At 51.8% G+C, this 20,202-nt stretch overlaps 7 protein-coding genes across 7 annotated transcripts; 1 reads left to right on the top strand and 6 right to left on the bottom strand.

Moving 5' to 3' along the window:
* Positions 1 to 635: 635 nt before the first annotated feature.
* Positions 636 to 1,488, top strand: BO82DRAFT_358424 (ubiquitin-ribosomal 40S subunit protein eS31 fusion protein). The gene is made up of 3 exons (XM_025636287.1): positions 636 to 773; positions 864 to 1,144; positions 1,206 to 1,488. Exons 1-3 carry the CDS (start codon positions 680 to 682, stop codon positions 1,293 to 1,295), a joined length of 465 nt encoding a protein of 154 aa, XP_025487508.1. The 5' UTR covers positions 636 to 679; the 3' UTR covers positions 1,296 to 1,488.
* A 91-nt stretch (positions 1,489 to 1,579) lies between these two features.
* Positions 1,580 to 3,127, bottom strand: BO82DRAFT_378166 (glycoside hydrolase family 18 protein; the record flags this gene model as incomplete). Its single annotated transcript, XM_025637617.1, has 7 exons — positions 1,580 to 2,238; positions 2,301 to 2,361; positions 2,410 to 2,459; positions 2,513 to 2,542; positions 2,605 to 2,858; positions 2,929 to 3,029; positions 3,086 to 3,127. The coding sequence occupies 7 exons, from the start codon at positions 3,125 to 3,127 to the stop codon at positions 1,580 to 1,582; spliced, it is 1,197 nt and encodes a 398-aa protein (XP_025487507.1).
* Positions 3,128 to 6,332: 3,205 nt separating this feature from the next.
* Positions 6,333 to 7,405, bottom strand: BO82DRAFT_186463 (uncharacterized protein). Its single transcript, XM_025630483.1, has 4 exons — positions 7,258 to 7,405; positions 6,931 to 7,165; positions 6,698 to 6,863; positions 6,333 to 6,622 (listed from the first exon to the last, which is right to left on the bottom strand). The coding sequence occupies exons 1-4, from the start codon at positions 7,268 to 7,270 to the stop codon at positions 6,494 to 6,496; spliced, it is 543 nt and encodes a 180-aa protein (XP_025487506.1). The 5' UTR covers positions 7,271 to 7,405; the 3' UTR covers positions 6,333 to 6,493.
* Positions 7,406 to 9,047: 1,642 nt separating this feature from the next.
* Positions 9,048 to 10,337, bottom strand: prs2 (proteasome core particle subunit alpha 1). Its single transcript, XM_025636286.1, has 5 exons — positions 10,196 to 10,337; positions 10,064 to 10,123; positions 9,862 to 9,956; positions 9,593 to 9,805; positions 9,048 to 9,523 (listed from the first exon to the last, which is right to left on the bottom strand). The coding sequence occupies exons 1-5, from the start codon at positions 10,200 to 10,202 to the stop codon at positions 9,137 to 9,139; spliced, it is 762 nt and encodes a 253-aa protein (XP_025487505.1). The 5' UTR covers positions 10,203 to 10,337; the 3' UTR covers positions 9,048 to 9,136.
* A 177-nt stretch (positions 10,338 to 10,514) lies between these two features.
* On the bottom strand, positions 10,515 to 12,213 carry BO82DRAFT_358416 (WKF domain-containing protein). The gene has a single exon (XM_025636285.1). It carries the CDS (start codon positions 12,157 to 12,159, stop codon positions 10,801 to 10,803), a length of 1,359 nt encoding a protein of 452 aa, XP_025487504.1. The 5' UTR covers positions 12,160 to 12,213; the 3' UTR covers positions 10,515 to 10,800.
* A 749-nt stretch (positions 12,214 to 12,962) lies between these two features.
* On the bottom strand, positions 12,963 to 16,241 carry BO82DRAFT_435985 (uncharacterized protein; the record flags this gene model as incomplete). The annotated part of the gene is made up of 2 exons (XM_025641081.1): positions 12,963 to 14,910; positions 14,966 to 16,241. 2 exons carry the CDS (start codon positions 16,239 to 16,241, stop codon positions 13,040 to 13,042), a joined length of 3,147 nt encoding a protein of 1,048 aa, XP_025487503.1. The 3' UTR covers positions 12,963 to 13,039.
* A 669-nt stretch (positions 16,242 to 16,910) lies between these two features.
* Positions 16,911 to 19,738, bottom strand: atfA (bZIP transcription factor atfA). Its single transcript, XM_025636284.1, has 3 exons — positions 19,218 to 19,738; positions 17,646 to 18,795; positions 16,911 to 17,582 (listed from the first exon to the last, which is right to left on the bottom strand). The coding sequence occupies exons 1-3, from the start codon at positions 19,249 to 19,251 to the stop codon at positions 17,279 to 17,281; spliced, it is 1,488 nt and encodes a 495-aa protein (XP_025487502.1). The 5' UTR covers positions 19,252 to 19,738; the 3' UTR covers positions 16,911 to 17,278.
* Positions 19,739 to 20,202: the final 464 nt, after the last annotated feature.

Raw genomic sequence — 20,202 nt, 5'->3', positions numbered from 1 at the left:
GCTGAGGCAGGGTGAGTGGGGGGGAGGGGGAATGCTGACGGTGATGACGATATAATTTGTGCCTTCGAATGGAGTGGAGTGGATAAGCTGGATAAGCTGGATATCGTTTCCGGGGCTTTTGCCGACGGGAAGCGGGCTGGACGCCGGATCTTTCAGGCAGCAATGACGCAGGGAATGGCTGGGGGATTAAAGGATCGAGGACAGTCACATGATACGGGTAGATACACAGGTCACATGACTATGGGTACCCGGATGGTGGATTATCCGATTACAGGAGCACTAATCCTGAACAGGCAACTTTAGTCCACGTGATCGCACAACCGATTTTAACGAACGGCCTCCACCATAGATAGATATTTCTCCTTCACGATCGTCACTGAAGGTTTAGGAAGACAAGTCTTGTCGAGGTTAGTTGAACGCCCCCCTACACTTGTCTTGCGATGTGATTCATGATGCTCACCCTCATCGATGCTCCCCTTTCTCCATCCCCTTCGTTTCATCCTCGCACAGTTGCAAATATTTTGCTGTGTGGGATGATTTGGGAGGCGAAAAAGGAAGCATGCCGGATGAGGGGATGAACCTTTCTGGAAAAATCTCTTCGCAGAGGCAACAAACGAGGCACAAGGAACAAGAACAAAAAAACTAACTAAATCACCCTTGCTATCAGACCTTCATCAAGATGCAGATCTTCGTCAAGACCCTTACGGGTAAGACTATCACCCTTGAGGTGGAGTCCTCCGACACCATTGACAATGTCAAGTCCAAGATCCAGGGTGAGTTTTCTCCCAAAAATGGCGCGCTTCGAGCGCAGATCCATTTTCTTGCTTCGACGGCAACAATCCACTAACATGCCCTCAATCCAGACAAGGAGGGTATCCCCCCGGACCAGCAGCGTCTGATCTTCGCTGGTAAGCAGCTCGAGGACGGCCGTACTCTTTCGGACTACAACATCCAGAAGGAGTCCACCCTCCACCTCGTGCTCCGCCTGCGTGGTGGTGGTAAGAAGCGCAAGAAGAAGGTCTACACCACCCCCAAGAAGATCAAGCACAAGCACAAGAAGACCAAGCTCGCCGTCCTCAAGTACTACAAGGTCGACGGTGATGGCAAGATCGAGCGTCTCCGCCGCGAGTGCCCCTCCCCCGAGGTATGTACCCACGTCTTTTCTGCCTTTGCTTCCAGTCCAGTTGACTAACTTTGTCTCACAGTGCGGTGCCGGTATCTTCATGGCTGCCATGCACAACCGCCAGTACTGCGGCAAGTGCCACCTCACCTACGTCTTCGACGAGTCCAAGTAAATTGGCCTTTGATAAGTCGCCTATCTTTCGCTCCAGCTGGATGTGCTTCGATCTTCCCCACGGAACTAGGACAGTGAAGGTTGCAGGGTTGGATATGTGAGGTGTATGGGACGTGTGCGTTATGATCGTTCCATAGTGACTTTTAAGACAAATCAAACAAAAAAATTTTCAAAAAAATCATCATCATATCTAAACTATGTAGAACTCGTGTATATGTTCATGAGCAAGTCAAACTGGGCACCATGTCATCATGAATCTGTGCATCTGTGCATCTGTACGGGACTTCACTGGAAACCTTTCCTCAGGTTATCGTACTTGCTCTCCGGGTAGGACAGTGCGTTCTGCGACTGGTCCAAGGACGAGAGCCCACCCACCCCTTCAACAAAGGTTCCGATCAAGCTCCCGTCCGACTTGTTCGCGGTCTTACCTCCCTTATCCCCGCTAAGCTCCCACCACATTCCACCGCCGAGCTGCTTCTGGTTGATATATTGCAACTTCTGCTCGCCCACAGCGATAGTGTCGTACGAGATCATAGTGCGGGCGCTAGAACTATAGCTCCAGGACGCGCCAATGTTGGCATCCACGTTCTCGGTGGCACCAGCCTGGGGCAGCGCTTTGTAGTCCCAGACACCATTCTCCCAACTCCCTCCTCCGACGCCTGAGAAGGCGGTGCCGGGTCCGTCGGTGTTGGTGAAGGCACGCCCGTACAGCGGCATTCCCAGCACCAATTTCGCAGATGGCACTCCGCCCACTTGGGTGTAATAGTTCACGGCCTCATTGGTCGAGAAGGGAGTTGACGCGGGCTTGTCAGAGGAAGGATATATATTGGCTTGGTGACCTGCGACGGTGTCCCAGCTCCCGGCGTAGTCGTACGCCATCAGGTTGTAGAAGTCCAGATACGGCGTCATCTGGGACAGCTTGAGCTTGGTGTAGTTGACCGGTCCTGTAGAAGGTCAGATACCAGAGACTGCCTTTCTCGCGACTAGGGTTATGGTTCGTACTCACCAGCAGGGCAGGCGATGGTCAAGTAGAACTTTCTGCTGGCACCTGCGGCGTTGTCCAGCGTCTAGGGCTATTAGCATACAACATTCGTCCACTGAGGCGATGCACTAACCTCACGACATTTCTTAAGGAGCAAGACCATGTTCTGGGCCTCGGTATCGTCTACCTGTGTATTAGCAGAATCCCTTGCACGTATCAAGAGCATCGAGACAAACCTTTCGGATACTCCCAATCAATATCGATACCTGCGAATCGACGCCATTAGCAAGTCCGATATGCAACCAGGAAGATGAAGGAGGCTAGATACCATCGAATCCAAGGTCCGTGACCAACTTGGTGGCCGTCGTAGCGAAGTTGGCCCGGTTAGCGTCCGAGGCGGCTGCGCCGGGGAAGTTGGACGAATAAGTCCATCCACCAATGGACAATAGGACCTTCAGCTTGCGGTTCTGCTGCTTGAGTAGGAACAGCTGCTTGACGCATCCATAGACATTGGTACCCACGTCATTCCACGAATCAGTGGGATAGTGCTTCTCAATGTCCGACCAGGTGTCGGAAAGGTAACTAATGCATACATCAGCCAGGTTGCTGTGGTGGAGAAAGTAGGCAAGATAGATGACAGTTGGCAACTCACACTTCGCCAGTTTCTGGGCGAACATTGGCAAAGGCATAGAGTATATGGGTCAACTTGTCCGCGGGGATATCCTGGGGGTTGTAGTTGCGTCCGTAAATCGCCTGAGGATGGATTAGCATGGAGAGTACATCCCGTGTTGACCAGTCAGCAATCTTACCCAGTTAACGAAGTAGGCCACCGACTTGAGTCCGGAAGACATAGTTGGTGTTGTAGTGCTCACAAGGGTACTTGTAGAGTTATGATGCAGCAGAGGTACCGTCTGGTTGTCGCCGAAGTATCGAAACGAGAAGATGAGCACAATGGTTAGAACAACCAGGAAATGAATGGATGCAGAGAAGGCCATAATCTGCAGGAGGAGTTCAACTATTAAATAGTGCTTGAACTGTGGCTAGCCTGGCCAGCTAGATGGTCGTTTGTTGTAGCCTTCAGAGGGGGGTAAGCAGTTTAGGCATTGTACCATCAAGTGTGACGTTGGTGGATCGAGAGTTTTGGCAGCCTCCGGGGATGATCCCGCTGCGGACGCCTTGGCCTGGCGGTCTAGTTGGAAGGTTAGTAACCAACTTACTTTAACTGCTCTACCTACCAATAAGTCATGCCACACAAGCCTGAAGACCATCCCAAGGTTCACTAGAGGATTCTAGGTTTGAGATTCCACTACCTTAATGCTACCTACCCCATCCCAGTGATGAGTATGCTGCAACCTTGGCTCCCATGATTCGCCCCTCGACAACTTGGACTTTCTTTGATCGCCGTCATGCGTCTGAACCATGATGCTCAGCTCATCCGGTGCATACTTGAGCAGGCGGCTCAGGACCCTGAGCCTCGGACTATCAGCTTGGAAGACTTTGACTCGAGGATCGAGCCTAAGTCCAGGTCCGCATGACAGATAACCCTTTTGATCCCCATCACTTGAGACTATGCGCAGAGATTTGGTCCTCGGCTATATACGCTTATTCGAGATAACAGCCAGGGGTGCGAAACTCAAAGTCGACCACGCGGGGATTGCAGCATCGCATCTTCTTTGGAGAGTGCATCCGTCACAATTGGCAGCATGGTAGAGTCATACAGGGAATGACTGCAGCCACACTTATACAGCATGATCGGGGCTTAAGAATCCATAGAGACCCTAGTCTAAAGACTTGAATCATTTCTGGCTGGCATTTCCAAGAAGAGCTTATCGATGGGCCCTGCACATTCATGCTTATTATTTTGTTTACTTTTAGCTTATGATCCATGTCGTCACCCGATCCGCCAGTGCCCTTACATAAGCCGGCGCACGCAGCCACTGTGCTCCACCTGCCTAGCCACAGTTGCACCGCCGCCGGATAGACATTTCTATTCTTGGAACTGTTGATTCGATCCCAGTCCTAAGTCCATACCTCGCTTCTCTTCAGTGACTACTGTAGATGCTGTATGACCTTGATGGCGCCCTACCAGTGAGAGGTCACTCACGCTTGGCTCATGGAGCGAGGGCAACAACTCGACCCGTCCTCCGCCTGCCCTTGACATCCACATTCCGACTTGAATATATCTCATTTGACACGCAGGTAGCGATGAACCGGCCTAAACGAAGGGCCAAATAAATGCCAAATCCGGGGTTTAGCTCCTAGACAAACAGACTTCACTATTCGTCTTCCAAAAGCCGAGGGTCATTCAGCTTCGAGAACTAATCCGGTGACACGCTATCGTCCTGTGTCCCAATGACCACAGTAGAAGCCCAGTGGCCAACCCCCAATGAAACTAGCATACCTCGCGAGTCGCCACTCACAAACCAAATTCAGAGAGAGACAAACCTGCTCAAAGACGTGGTCCATACCCCAACTCGCGCGTACGTTTCGCCTCCCGGTGTGACTATAAAGAGACAAGTGCCCTGTACATGATGCATATCTTGGAATGAAGAGATCGATCTCAGCGCAGTACATGGTGCATCATGCTTTGAAGCAAACAGGGATTTGCATGAGGGCATCAGGGCTCCAACAGGGAAGAAACCACCTGCGGTAATATGAATGAGTGCAGAAACAGGCACCGTGGACCATGGGCTAGGAAACAACGTGGCTGCCACTGCCACACCCTACCCTCGTGGCTGACCTGGTAGTACTGCACTCATATCAGACATTCCCAGATCGAGAGGGGAAAGAAAACGTCCTGGCAACTTCTTCGAAACAAATCCTCGATTCCCACCAACAGCCCCCAAGCCATCCCAGCCGTAACCCCGATAACACAACAACATGCGATATTGCAAAGAAACGGGGAACGGAGGGAGTGGATCTCTCCCGATCAACCTCAGCTGAACCCTCCACCTGCCCACCCCCACCCGTCCCCATCCAATTGGCCACATCAATATTAACCTCTCATCCTTCAGCATCCGTCATTTTTCTTTCTTGATTGCACGGCCACAACATCCCCTCCCAGACTCCAATTAGAGGCACAAGAAAAAAAAAAAAAAAAGGAACAACGCACCATGCATTATTCTCGTGCTAAAATTTTTTTTTTCATCGTAGGCAAGGACCGGCAGCGGCACACGGGTCCCCATCTCAGCCATTTTCTTTGGTGGTTAACGACTCTGACTCAAGAGATTCGTAGAAATTCAGCTGGGATGTTCGTGGTGCCCCAACTCCACGGCTCTATGCACGTTCGGTATCTCCGGCAGAGAGAAGCCCTACAGATACATGCAATCAATCAATCGCTGGGAGAACACCAACGACGAATTACCCACTGTCCAGCTCCCATGTTCGCCCAGAGATTTTCCGACCGGAATTGTTCCTCTGCTTTTAAATCCCGCGAATCGGGTTTGCTATCAGCGAGATATCAGACTGGTCGCGTGTTTCAGGCCGAGAACTGTACCAGGTACTCAGTCCTACGTTAGGTGATAGATTTGATGCTCTCGTGCTGCCGCTCTCGTTGCACTACATCCGTAATGTCCCATAAATACCACTTCCAAAAGAAGACAGTCAGACATGGTGCATGTTTCCCTACCCGTCTCCACTTCTAACCGCTGGACCCGCTGAAGCGAAACGGAGTTTGCCGTCGGTTGGAAGATGTAAACGATGTCACCATCTATGTAATTGTAGGGCACTCACTATACAGTGGGCTCACCATATTCACCAGCTTATCCTGGGAGGAACCGAGACATTGCAACAATTTATCCTCGATCACTGAGTAGGAGGATATACTCAAAAAAATAAACAGGAATAGGAATGCTTTAATGCAACATAGTTGAGGTACATTGAATTGAAAACACATCCAATCAATTCACGTCTAGCGTAAAGCATCACATCCAGGGATATCATAAACCATCAACACATACTCATAACACGACAAGAAAAATCGAAACCAACAAAGAAAACAAACAAAGCCCCAACAATTCCACCTAAACAGCTTTTCCTTCTCGAAACCGATCGATTGCCAGCGACCAGCGCTGAGCAACAATAGAGAACATGCATCCAGTGGACGCTTGCCAAACGGTACTGTAGTCCCGTAATTATAGACACCATAATATCCATATACCACTCAAGGCCACCGCCGTTCGCAGGCTCCGATGGGAAAAAGAAAACAAAAGAAAATCTCATGGGTGAGACCGAATCCATTGAAGGATTGTAGGCAGAGAAGGGTCATCGTTGAGCCAATGACCCGCCCGCGTGTCGGCTGCCCGGAGGTCAGCCACCACGTGCTGTTCGGTCACTTGAGCTAGCTCCTGTGCGCCAAACGATGGTCAGTCAGACTTGAATACTACCCTGAATCGTGCAAAGAGATGGAGAGAAAAACTTACAGCATGGAACGTGTTGCTGGCGTTCTTCAGCTGAGCCGCGTGCTGCGGTCCCGGCCGCTGTCCACGCAGAATGTTTTGGCGGTTGATGACCCATCGTCTGGCGGCCGCGACCTTCAAGTAGATGCGATGCGCCTGGAAGCGTCTGGCGCTAGCGTCAAGGATGACTCTGGAGGAGTGATGTTGTTAGAGTCTTGGCTACTGAGAGAAAGGTGATAAGTGATATGTCTGCGTACCTCCGCAATTCCGCCTTCTCGACCTCTACATTGCCGGCATGTGCTGGCGTCGCGCAGGGGTTGTAGTTGGATGACATCAAAGCTTGCGCAGCAGCCAGGCCATCTCGGATCACTTTATACCCCTCTTCGTTGAACTCGTCTGCCGGGGCTTGGACATTCTGTTGGGAGATGTGCATGAGAAGAGTCCGGTAGTCGTTGATGATCTCTGCCACTCGGAGGGCGCGAGCTTGGTTGACTGCGACACCAGAATTGGTCAGCTTGTCTTCTTCTTCTTTAATGATGTTGTCCGTTTCACAGATAGCTGAAGGGCATAATGGCAACACGTACGTCCGTCAGCCATTGCAGTAGTGGTTGCCTTGGTTGATGTTTGCAATATAGTTTTATCCAAGCACTGACAAAGGATTAGATCTTCGAAAGACTCGAAGGATCCAGTGGGTATGGCCACAGTTGGACGCCTGGCAGGAAGAAGACCCAAAGAAAGGAGCAAGCCAATTAACTGAGAGCTCGAGGCGAAGAGGTCGTTGGGCCCCAGGGAAGAAAAACGTTGGTTTCAGATTCTACAGTCCCATGGCTGAGGAGGCGATATCCTTTTAAGCTTATTATCCTCACCATGGTTTCAACGTCGCAATGGGGATTGCGCTGGAAGGGGAATCATCATTGTCATCCACCCACCGTGGCTGGCTGCACGCATTGGGAAGCCGATGGAGCAAGGACAAGACATCGCGGCGAGAGATGGCAGCTGGAGAACAACAGCCATGGTGGATCAACGGCAGGAGCCAAGCCCATGAGATCAATGTGTCGGAAGCGCTTGCGATGTCTTGGTCTCCGAATTGGAGCGAGGGCTGACGTCTAGTCTACGCGTGGGGACGATGCAGCTGGCCCTGGAACAGGAACCCAGCCCTAGGCTGATGGGGCTTGCATAAGATCATGCAAAAAGAAAAGAAAGGATACATCCGACCCAGAGCAGGAATTCGGCAATATCCACCGGGAAAAACGATAGTGGAAATCGAATTCAGGCCCAATTGACAGAATGGAACCAGGTTTAAAAAAAGAAGATGGAATTGTAGAAATAATACTCCTGAGCCCGGATTTAACCCCACTTGTTTGTGGCCGAGGGAAGAATAATTCGGTATGACAGAAACAGTGACCAGGTACGGACAAGACACTAGATCTCGGCAACAACCCGTGCAGTCAGATTTGTGCAGTGTGCACAGATACACTGACTCGGTGGGGAAAGCGTCTTCGTGGCATGGTGACTAGTGAACCGGTGGTGAAAGAGAACAAGACTCCAGCTGGAGAGTCCTCGCTTCCTTACGCCACACTGCCAGTAGTACAGACCCAGTCAGAGTCATCACGCTCGGAGATATGGTTGAGACGGGATAAGTGGCTGGAGCAGCAATGGCTACGGACAAGATATCAGCCACCGACAACCGTTGGCGCCGGTGACCGAGTCGAGATGTATGTACTGTGCGGAATAGTGACAACAATAATAGACTTGCCAGACGAGCCATGTGTGTGAATGTGATAGAGAGAGAAAACTCAATGGGCAAGCCACATCTCCAGCTCAGCCACACACCGGGCAAGAGCTGAAAGAGGAAAAGCAAACCCACGCTCCAGCCTCAGGCTCGGCTCAACTTGAACTATCTTCAATTCAAACATAATACGAGTAGATTCTCCAATCCCCCATGCAGATAAACCTCTCGGTGGCAAAATCACCCAAAGCACAAGAGCTTTCATGTAAGCTCGAGCGTCGGTCACTTCACTTTACAACGCCTGCATCATAGGCGATCCTTACTCCATGCCCCAGTGAGATACTGCTTGTAATCAACGCCCGCAGCGGGGCCGCTGTCTTCTGCTAGAGAACTGCTCTCCGGTGTCTCATCAAGCCTGTCATCTTGCAGCAAGGGCCTCAGGTCTATCACATTGACTCTGACCCCTGCTCTCAAATCGCCACCGTCTGAAAAAACAAGTGGGACCTCTAACTTCGCTCCTATCGCCGATTTCCGAGTAAAAGCGCCTGCACGGACGTCTTGCCAAGTTTTGAGATCGATCGGCAGTTGAGAAGTCAAGAGGAAAGACCTAGGGAATGCATTTACCAGCAGATCCGGGGGTTCGCCAATCAAGTTCCAATAGTAGCGTCACAAAAAAGTAATATTCATGGATCGTTTGTCTCTAACAACAATGGATGCTTGCTTCCTCAACTCAATTAGTCCTTCTCGCTAATGGCCTGCAGCCGCTCGTCAATCTCGTCCTCTGTCAAGGCACGGAAGCTTGGATCTGTGCCCTCTTTGCCATCAGCCCGAGGCCCGCCGACAATGCCGATCTCCAGCTCATGCTTCTTGAAGTCGACGCTCAACACGCTGCTCAAGGCGGTGATGCCCAGCTCGACCACCTCCTCCCAGCTGCCCTCGGCATAGTCCTTGTTCTTCAGCTTCTTCTCCAGGTGATTAAGCGCCTCCTGCTGCTTGGGACCGGATGCGGTCGCCTTGTATCCGACATAGTATCCTGCCGGGTCACACTTGTAGAGCTGGGGCCCCTTCTCATCGTCCACGGAAATCAGGGTCATGGCGACGCCGAGCGGGCGCATGTAAGCCTAAGCAGATCATTGATATCAGTAAATGCCACTCCCTCAACCTCAGTACGAGACGATCAAAGCACGAACCCGTTGCGTGTAGACCTGGTTGATATTCGCAAGGCGCTTGGCAAGGACATCGCAGGGCATCTCGTAGCCGTACTTGTATCGGAACTCGGCCGCCTCTCCACGGGCACGATCAACGCTCGCTCTGGCATCGGCGATGGAACCGGTCATGACACATCCGACGGAGGGGGAAAGCTTGAAAATATGCGAAACGGAGGAGGGGTCGATCAATTTATCCTGGGCTGTTTGTCAGGCCGTGCTCTCCGTTCTCAAACTCCACCAAGGGAACGTACAGCGACCTTCTTCTGGGACAAAACCACAGCGCAGTTCTTTCCTCTAACACCTAATGAGGTGATGTTTGCGGAGGTGATGGCCTTGAAGGCATATTCTAGACGCCGACGGAGGTCGATGGTAAGTCAAGTGTTCTCGGAGACCGTTCGAGCGCCATCGGGGGAAGCCCGAGCGGGGACAGTTCATAACGGGCGATAGACTTACCAACCTGATACAGACGACCCTGGTCAGAGAAGATGGTAATGTGTCGATCGTAGGCGCTTCCTGTTCACAAATGCTGTCAGTCAATCGATGAAGTCATTCGAGCCAGCACAATCGGAAGGGATCTGTTTTTACCAGACATGGCTGCGGCGGTATATGTATCTCACAGATTAATATTCAAGACCGATCGAGAGAAAGGATTGAGAGCAAAGAGAGAATAAGATGTGTAATGGGGAGGATTTGGGGAGGGAGGATGAGGTCGGAGGCAGAGGACGCGTGCCAGAGGGTGCCTGGCCGAAGCTCTAAGCTTCGGGGCTCCGTTGAGTAAGCTCCAGTCACCGCCTTCCCCGTCTCCATCAATTCGCTCTGCCACCAATACATTTACTCCCAGCAACCACACAGTACCAATATTGTAATGCATGCTACAATTTATGCTGTCGAAATACAGGCTTGATATCAAGTATTTCAACTCTTTCATAACAGCTGACAACTTCTAGGTATATACGGAACGTCTATACAGCTGACAAACACCACGAAAGAAGAAATACAACACCGTAGATCCGACAAAAGATCGCTTTTGTATGCTTGAACCAGGTATCAAGAACTTTTGAGCTCAAAATTATAGAGCCATGATAGCCACCATATGGGGACGGAATTGAGTTGTCATGCACATGAAGTAGCAAAGCACAGAGACCAGTCTGTACAACTCAGGTTGAACAAGAACATGCAGCATCAAGCAACTAATCACTATCGCTATCACTGCTGCTGCTGCTCTCGTCGGAGGATGAATCTTTCTTGGCCGGCGTCTTGGTCTTTTTCTTGTGATCGTTGTCGCTGTCACTGTCACTGTCACTGTCGCTCTCGCTGCTGCTGGAGATCTCGATGATAGCGGTTCTGTTCTTCTTCTTCTTTTTGGCTGGGGTTTGGTTCTTCTTCGCCATCCGTGGGGGAAGCTTGGGCTTCTCGAGGTTGAACAGGGCACCGGTGACAGCCCAAAGGACGAGCTCAGCGCGCTGTCTCTTCTGCAGCCTCTGTAGTTGCGTAGCGTCAAGGCCCTCGGTGCCTTCCAGGCCTTCGAGATTCTCTTTGCCCTCCAACAGAAGCGTCCGGAACGAGGCGACGGCCTTTTTGTAACTGGGCTCAGGAGCTACATCGGCACTCTCCTCTGCTCCTTCCATCTTGTCCTCCTCAGCTTGCGTTGTCGTCTTCTTCTTCTTTTCTTCCTCCTCCTGCTCCTCCACCTCCACATCCGCCTTGACAACCTCCTCCGCGATCTCCTTCAACCGCAACTTAGCGCCCTCACTCTTCAACCCCTGCAGATACGCCAAGAGCGCAGCATTATACTGCGCGGGGACCTGCTCCAACGACAGCACATGCTTGAACAGATGCGTCTCACGGTTCTTCTGAAACTTCCACGCCGACCGGTGGTTGTGATAAAGACTGAGGTAGGAGAGGATGGGCGTCTCGTGGACCTTCGGCGCGCCGCCGTCGGCAGCCGTAGCGGAGGACTTGTCCTTGTTGTCCTTGTTCTTCTTCTTCTTTTCCTTCTTCTTTTTCTTCTTCTTCTCCTCACCATCTCCCTCATAATCCATCTCCTCTGCAGCGCCATTTGCCTCTGATTGCTGCTGTTGTTCCTCTTGTTGTTGTTGCTCCGACCCATCGACCTCCATACCCTCCGCCTCCGACTCTCCGCTGCCATCCTCCAACTTCACGTCCGCCGAGAATGAGACCCTCTTCTTCTTTTTCTTCTGTTTCCGCTCCTCATCCGCAGCGGATTTGCCCTTGGTCGCAGCATTGGTCTCGTCGTTGTCATCGTCATCGTCTTCCAAACGTCGTTTCTTCGATTGCTTTTTCGTGTCTGCTTTCTCGCTCACGGCGTCGTCGCGCTCGTCCGTGCTGGACTTCTTGGATTTCGTGTCCTTCTTTTCTTTCTTGTCCTTCTTTTCTTTCTTGTCCTTCTTCTCCTCCTTGTCCTCCTTGTCCTCCTTCTCCTTCTTGGGTTTCTTGTCTTCCTTGTCCTTCTTCTTTTCCTTGTTCCTCTTCTCCTTCACCTCCTTCACCTCCGCTTTCTTCGAAACAGCCAATTCCGAAGCAGCCATAGCGATCTCCCTTCCACTCCTCAACCCGTAAATTGGTATCCGTAAAAAAAAAAAGACCCAGACCGAGTCGTAGCACCGAGTCGCAGCAATCAAAGGCCCGTAATTCAAATTTCCAACACAGGAACCCGTGTCGCGTAGCCCTCAACACTCCGATAAACGCAACCAGCACCCAGAAATTGAGGTGGATGGTGAAGGTTGGTGGTGGTGTTTTGCGTGGGAAACTTTTTTTGGGGGGGAGGGGGTGGAACGGGGACGGGGGAGGGAAATTTTCACGTGAGTCCGGGCTGCAAAGGTTCGGCCCCGGCGGCGCGAGAGCGGGCTACGTAGTATTGTACTTGGTAGGCTTCGCGGTTACAATACAGTGCAGGATTGAATGGCTTCAATGTATGAATAGGTTGATGTTGGTAGTTATAGTCTAGTGTAAAGGTTGCTTCCTGGTATACTATTGCTCAGTGGGATTGTGTTGTGTTGTGCTGTGCTGTGCTGTGTTGTACAGCAATTAATTTCAATTGGATTGACTGGTCTCAATCTATACTCAAATTGTCCCCGACTGTCTCTCCGACCACCGCAATCATCGTCGTCGTCATCATCATCATTAAGCTTACAACGGACCTGTGTATGTACATGTACAAGCTTTTACTCATTGCTGCCGTGTCACTTTCATCCAACCCAGATCCATAAAGACAAAAACCAAAAAAAAAAACGAAACGACCCAATGATATCAACCACCGAACACGATGAACCCATGATTCCAAGATGAAAACGCACAATACCCCGAGAGAACACCCCCCCCCCCCCCCGGCCGCCGGTAAATCTAGCCCCTAAAGGTCGATCCCAACCAGTTTCAATGCAGAAGAGAAAAGAAGAAAAGAAGACGGGATCAGTTGGCACTCCCGCTCTCGTTCCCATTGCCGCTCGTTTTCGGATCTTTCCTTTCCCGTCGGGCTGTCGGTTCCTTGGATGCAGATGCCGGTCTGCTTTCTTCGACCGCGATGGTGGAAGTAGCCGCGGAAGTAGCAGCTTCATTGGCGGCGGCCGCCCTTCGCCTCGCTCTGTGTTTGTCGCGCGAGCTCCCTGACCCCGTGCTTCGTCGTTTCCGAGCCGGTTGATAGACGTCGTTAAAATTCATCACGACGCCAAGGAAGCGCATGTCCACGTCCGGCTGGTATGCGAGATCGCCCAAAAAGACGTTGAGCCGGGATCGAAACTCTGCAGAAAGGTCGCGGAGGCGGGTCTGTAGGGATGCGAGCATCTGATCGTCTGCAGAGAGATCTCCGTGGTCGGCGAGCGATGAGGGGGTGCCGATGTCGTCACCTCCTAGGTTGGGAGTGAATGCTGCCAGGGATGGGGACATGGATGAGACCGAGTCTTTGTGAGCCCGGGTTCGTCTGGAGGAGGATGAAAGGACGTCGCTGTCGGTGAGGCCCCAACGGCCTTGAGCGGTGCGTGTCTCGATTCTCGCGCTGAGTTCTTGTCTACGCGTGAACTCGGCAACGGAGAAGGAGTAGAGGCCGTCCACGGCGTCTTTGTAGGCCAACATGACCTTGAGGATGTAGTGCAACTGGCTAAGGAAATCCTCTTCTTGGGGAGTGGTGGTCTTGAATACGGCAGGGGAGCCCAGGAGACCCTTGCGCGTGATGGATTCAAGATATTCCTTGTGGGCTCCGATTAGGTCGTCCAGTGTGCAGCCGGGCTTAGAGATAGACGCTTGTAGTTTATCCCAGCTGGCCTCGATGACTTCGAAGAGGATGTAAAACTGAAGCTGACAGACGAAATGGATCATCTCGGCGATGACGCACCGTGCTCTCTTCCAGTCCGAGCCGACTTTGTCGTTGACGCTGCCTAGTACGCCGCGAGCACCTGTCATGCATCGACGCCAGGTGCTTCCCAGGGCAAATTCGACGCGTTTTATGCGCCACAGGAAGTTGAACACTTTCAGGTACTGGCTCGATGCATATTGTGTAATGACCACGTCGACTGGAGGATCGACTTTGTATTCGAGTGTGAAACAGTCCCAGCCGCTCTCGCCATGGCTGTATTCTAACATCCGAGCATCCAGCCGTCTGAGCACGTCTGGCGAGTCAAACTGCGCGTTGGAAGCACGGATTGCATGTTCTAGTTGCGCGGTCAAAGTATGTCTGTATTGCGAGTGTGCTGGACGATCAAGATTGGACGCCAGTGATTCCATCAACAGGGCGATGAAATCACCCTGGCCCAACAACATGTACTTCTTCAGCGCTTGAAGGTGCTCAAAGAGCTTGAATTTGTCGTCCATGAGGTAGATCAACCGCGCCATAGTTGTCTTGTGGGCCTCATCAATCGATGCCTCGAGACCAGCCGTATCGCCATAGTGCAGTTCCTTCGAGGTTTCTTTAGAGTATTCCTCTACCCATCCAGAGTTTCCACAGTCGTAGCGAATGAAGTTCAAAGACTTGCCAATTCGGAGGATTTTCTGCGCAAAGTCCTGGGTTATGATCGAGGGCACCATTTCTTCGGCGAGCGTGTACTTGTCGTCCCAGACAGAAGTCGCGGTTCGACGCGGGTCTACACTGGGTCTGGATTCCGGCTCGACCACAAAAAATTCTTTGTATGGATCCGACAGCTCACCGTCGTAGATCCATGACCGTAGCATGTCGTAGAAGGGTCGAGTCACATGGGCGAGAAGCTTTTCCGCGAAGTCACGTACGAAAGGGTCACCATGAGAGGTTGAGAGCCCGTGGATCAACGAAATCAATTGGCCGCCCTTTTTGTCTACGAGCACAAGATCAGAAAGATATACCATCTGGAAGGAAGCCATAGTACTTACGCTGTGCCTCCTCGACAATTAAATTCATCAACCGTAGTGCCATCGTCGCGTCCCTTGTCCAGACAACACATCGCTTTAGCGTGACACCGCTGGTGGCTGTGCTTCTGGGGTTATTAGGGTCTGGTGGTGAAGCCAAGGCCCGTCGAATCTCTCCTTCCAAGGTAGCAACTAGACCCAGATAAGATTGAAGCTTGTTGGCAAGGGCTGCCTGGAGGCTTTGACTTAGAAGCCCACTTGTCGGACTCCCTACGAAAGCCGATACGCCACGATACAACAGGCACGGCTCAGCAAGGGAGTTTAGCAGAGAGATTATGGGTACCGGTACAGAGGGAGGCAGATTCAAGATCGTCGAGGATTCGAATTGCAGATTCGAGGAAGACAACCCTTGCAGATTGAAAGGAAGGTCACGGAGAAGCCGCGGTTCCTGGGGTGTGTCTGGCTTTGGTTGCTGTTCCGAGTCCGCCTCCGGCTGCACACCTTTTGGCTCTTCGAGAGGAGGTTCTCGTACTCCCGTATTGGCACGGCTACGCGTGGCCCGCACCTCCCGGGATCTTGCCGCTGGTGCAGAGGTCTCCGGCTCCAACTCCAGCGGCTCCCTCTCCGATCCCATCTCCTGCTGCCGTCTCAGCGCAGCTTGCCGCTCGATTCGCGCGGGGATCTGAGATGCCGAGGAGCTGGCAGCAGGCCCGTCCTCGTCTGAAATTTCCGATACCCTAGGCCCGCGGCCCGGGTTTATCCTCTGGTTCTTGAAGAGGGGACTTTGCAGGTGCACCGGCTCGAACTGAGGACTTCGGTTTCCACCCTCGAACCCATGCTCTTCATCGTCATCCGTGCTCGAGAGTCGATAGAGGAGATAGAGGATCGCCCACTTTTGAGAGAGGACCGGCTGGGTCAATAGGCGGGAGTAGAGATTGGAAAATCGAACCGCTTGCTCGGGGCTGTCGTTCTCACGCAGAAGTTTCCGCTTGATGAGGTCCACCGCGTTGTTGACATTCTCGCCTCCGGCTAAGCTTCCGCGGCGATTGACGCCATACGTCGTGGGACCGGACGGTGAGGCTAGGTCACTCGAGGTGCTGGTGTAGGAGTTGATGATGAACCACGAGCGCTCGAGGTATGCTTGGTGTCGTCTTTCTTCAGCGGCGGCCAAGGCCTCCTCCGCATCGCCTTCGTACTCGCCCCGGAGATCCGAATGCGACAACGGGGGCGCGAGGGAGTCGACGAGCTGCGAGAGCGCGTCATCGATGCGCCGTGGTCGTGCGGGTTGGCGGGCGGACATGGTTGGTGGTGTGGTCCGAGTCTGTCTGGTATGTGTCGTGGCTGTCTCTCTGGTCTGTTATAGCCCGCAGGTATTAGAGCAATAGTTAATAAACAATTCACTCGGAAATAGTTAGGTATCGGCCTGAGGACGGACGCGGCGAGAGGTGGGGAGGTATATGCTGCAAGGTTCCACTTCACTGGATCTTTGTCGAGCAACGCATGGCGACCTACACCAGTGTAGGCAGCCGCTTAATGAAACTATCGCATGAAATGCAGGAGAATTGGCGGTGTTAAGGAAAGCGCATTGAAAGGCCGCCTCGACCGCGTAGAAGGAACATGGGGCCCCCGATGGGGGGTCAGTGTGTTTGTGTTTGTCCGGTTTGAGTGGTTTGCCGTGTCCCGCCAAGCCCTCACTCACTGCCCGTCTTTAGTATTCATTTGTCTATACTCATTCATCGACTCACCATGCATCTGGGCCTAAAAAACGTCAGTAGGTACGCTTTATGACATGCCACGAGAGCACATTCCTCGTACCGCAAGCCATGCAGCTAGCCCTACACCGAACAGGTAGCTAGCAGAACGACTACGAAATACACTACCAAAAAGTATAAACTTAGGAGACAGATGGCTGCCTTGAATATAATCGGCGAAGAGAGAAGCAGGATTCAAGTCAATTCAAGTTAATTGAGCCCAATACGTGGTCTGTTGAGAAGTAGATGTCTCAAATAGAAATAGCATCCATGTCATTGTTCCCTAGTAAGACACGCTAAAAAAGACAGCAATCCCTAACAACCCGAACGTTAACCCATGAGAAAGAAAAGCCCCCGGTAACCCCGAAGAAACCCCTTTTTAAAGCAGAGTAAAAGTGGAAGCAAATGAAAGAAAGAAAGAGAAAAATTTAAGAATAAAACAGAAGCATGGGACACAAATGGCCAACAATACAGAGCTTAAAAAGAAGCCGTGCTGGACTGGCACCGATATGGCATCTGCTCTCTGCAAGGTTTAGTGCGGTCCAAGAGCTAATCATAGAATAAAATCGATCGTGTACACGGCTCATTATCGCCGGAGCCCCTGGGCAGGAATCGGCGGCCCTTGCATTCCCATTTGGCTTGGGATATTATATGGGTGGGCATCAAATCCGGTCGCCATGCCGTTCATCATCAGAGGGCCGATACCTTGGGCTTGCGAGACTGGGCAGTCCTTATGCGCAAGCAATAGAGTCTTGAGGTTGACAATCTCTTCCCGCAGCTGAGTAACAGTGGCGGTGAGTGCATCGTTCTCAGAGGTGAAAAGTTCAACCTTCGCCTGAAGGTTAGCGAGCCATTGCTTCTTTCGTTGACGACATTTCAGTGCCGCAACCCTGACGTCGCCTGTTAGCATAACCGTTTGAATCGGACAACGGAAACCAGAATTGTTAGCTCACCTGTTCCTTTCCAGGAAGTTCTTTCTCTTCTCTTCATCAGTCATCTTCTTCGTATCTGTCGTGCCCTTCTTCTTCATGTCATCCTCATCCTCATCCGAATCACCGATATCCGAAGGAGGTTCGGTACTACCACTGTTACTCGTTTTGATTTTCTTGTTGGGTCCCTTGGGTGCATCCTCCGCCTTGCGCCTGTTGTTCGCAGCGGCACCAGTCTTAGCAGCAGTAGCCTTCTTAGCCTTACCCTTGGCAGCAGGCTTCGTTTGGTCGCCTTGCATATCAGAGGCATCGCTTGACGATCGGCCGCCGTGGGCCAGCCCATTAATGTTCTGCGAGTTTCGTCTATCAGCGCCAGCGTCGAGAGGTTGGTCATTGGCCTGAATGCTCTGTGGCTGAATGGATGCCTGATTGGCAACAGGAAATTGGTTAGGGTTTGCCTGTCCACCCTTGGCTAGCATAAACAGTCCATTAGCTGCATCAGCAGCATCGTGGTGGCCGAAGGGGTCGGCACCCGCTGGCTGGTTTGGTTTGATATCCATGCTGGAGGACTGTGATGCTGGATCGGATTCAACGGCTGGATTAGACGTGGGACCATTAAGGCTATTCTTCTTCGCGGCATTCAAAGCAGTACGGTGGAACTCGATGGTGGATGGCGTCGCACCACCGCTTTGCAGCTGTTGAAGGAGTGCCTGGGAGTTTGGACTAGGAGCAGGGAACATAGAGCCACCTCCACCAGGAGTCAGGCCAGTACGGAGAGAGGATTCGTTGGGAGTAGGAAATCCCCGACCAATACTATCAAAGTAATCATTGGGGCCGGTCGGGCCTGCGAGCATGGCTGGGCTAAGAGGCCCAGAGCGCAACGAGTTGGACCAGCCGTAGCCACCGCCGGCCGAGGTAGTGCCGGGCAGGGCAGGAGAAGTGAGAGCTGCAACGGGAGGGAGTATGGATTTGCCTGGTGTCTCGCCAGAACCACCGCCACTGAAGGACTGCTCGAAGGGGTTGGGCTCCAGAGAGAAGGGATTATGAACTGAGTTGAAGTAGTCGGGAGTATCAGTAGCACTTGTTATGGCTGGTCGCGGAGGAGGCGCCAACGAGGTTTGCGAATCTACATCAGGCTTGGAGTCTTTGACATCCGAAGACGGCGCCCGGGAGTCTGTCGCTCCAAGGAAGATCGCGTCAGTAATGCAGCCAAGAGGGTAGATGAAGCCCAAAGCGCGACGACGATAGTAGATAGGTCAAGGGTGTGATGGTGAAAGTGATGGTTCGGATGCGAACGACGATGTTGTGTTCGCATCGCATAGACAGGCAGGCGGGTAGGGATCTGAGGAAGGGATCTGATAACGATAGCCATCGATGACGCCAATTGTGAGGTCATCCCGATGGCGAGGGCGTTGAACAAAACATTTGAGGAACAGTGGCGTACAATCAAGCCCAAACAGGCCAAGACTTAAACAGAAGAGCATAGGGAGAATGCAGAATACAATAGCGATTTTGCATAAGGCAAAAGGTACCGCGAATACACGCGCACACGGAGGATAAAAACCCATCATGACACACACACACGCACACACTCACCTTCGCTCTCAAGACCAGCTTTTTTCGCGTCCATTGGTGATGAATTACGATGCGAAGGATTATTCGGCAAGCTGGTCGAAATAGTCGTGGCGACGACCGCAGACATAGTCTCTGAGGGGGGTGGTGGTCGGTATATTAAAAGCGAAAGAGTCGACAGGTGACTTTTGGGGGGGTGGGTGGTGGACGGGCAGGGAGAAAAATAAAAGAAAAATAAGGGCTAAGAGCGAGCGGATGAAGTGGCAAAGACCAGAGTAGATGGCGACGACTGGAACAAGGATAACAGATACAGGTAGAAAGAAGAGAAAGCAAGGCCCGACGCCGACTCTCTAGTCAATCGACTTGTTGTCGTCCGGTTGTTCAGTCGCGAGATAGAAATTGGGGATGGGAAGTACTGTAGTTGAACCCGAGGAGGGTCACTGGACTGCGTAAGTAAGATGATAATAGTAGTAGTACTGGTAGTTGGTGGTGGTAGTATGAGTAGAAGGTGGAAAGGGAAGAAAGAAAAGTTGTGACGTAGGCAGGCCCGGAGAAGTTTTAGTTTTAGGGGAGGGGAGGGAAGGAGGGAGGGGAGGCGGTCGAATGTCGTGAGCTAAGCCTAGCCTATAATGAAGTCGACTCTTTTCTTCGGTCTTATTATTATTATTATGTCACGCCCGGAACCATGCAACCCTGAACTACAAAAAGCCCACGGGTACCAGCCAGAGTGCAACCCTCACAATTAATGAAGATAATTCGATTCTTTTCGGAGATTCTCTCCTTTTTTTGAATAGATGCTTGCTTTTTGCGGTCATCCTTCTTACAGGTTTTTAGATCTATATCTGCTCAGCCGTTCTTTCTGGAAGCTTTTTTTTTTTGGCCTTCCCTCTTTTTTTTTTTTTTTATTACTGTATCTGTCTCAGGGCAGATTCTTCCAAAGCCTTCGGAATAGATTATTGATAGCCAACGGGAAGAAAAGGAGATCCAGAGGGGAAAAGGACCAACCCCC

The sequence above is a fragment of the Aspergillus uvarum genome, assembly GCF_003184745.1.
Source record: "Aspergillus uvarum CBS 121591 unplaced genomic scaffold BO82scaffold_70, whole genome shotgun sequence".
NCBI classification, from domain to species: domain Eukaryota; kingdom Fungi; phylum Ascomycota; class Eurotiomycetes; order Eurotiales; family Aspergillaceae; genus Aspergillus; species Aspergillus uvarum.
The sequence above is the reverse complement of the archived record's forward strand: the minus strand, read 5'-3'. Positions and strand labels throughout refer to the sequence as shown.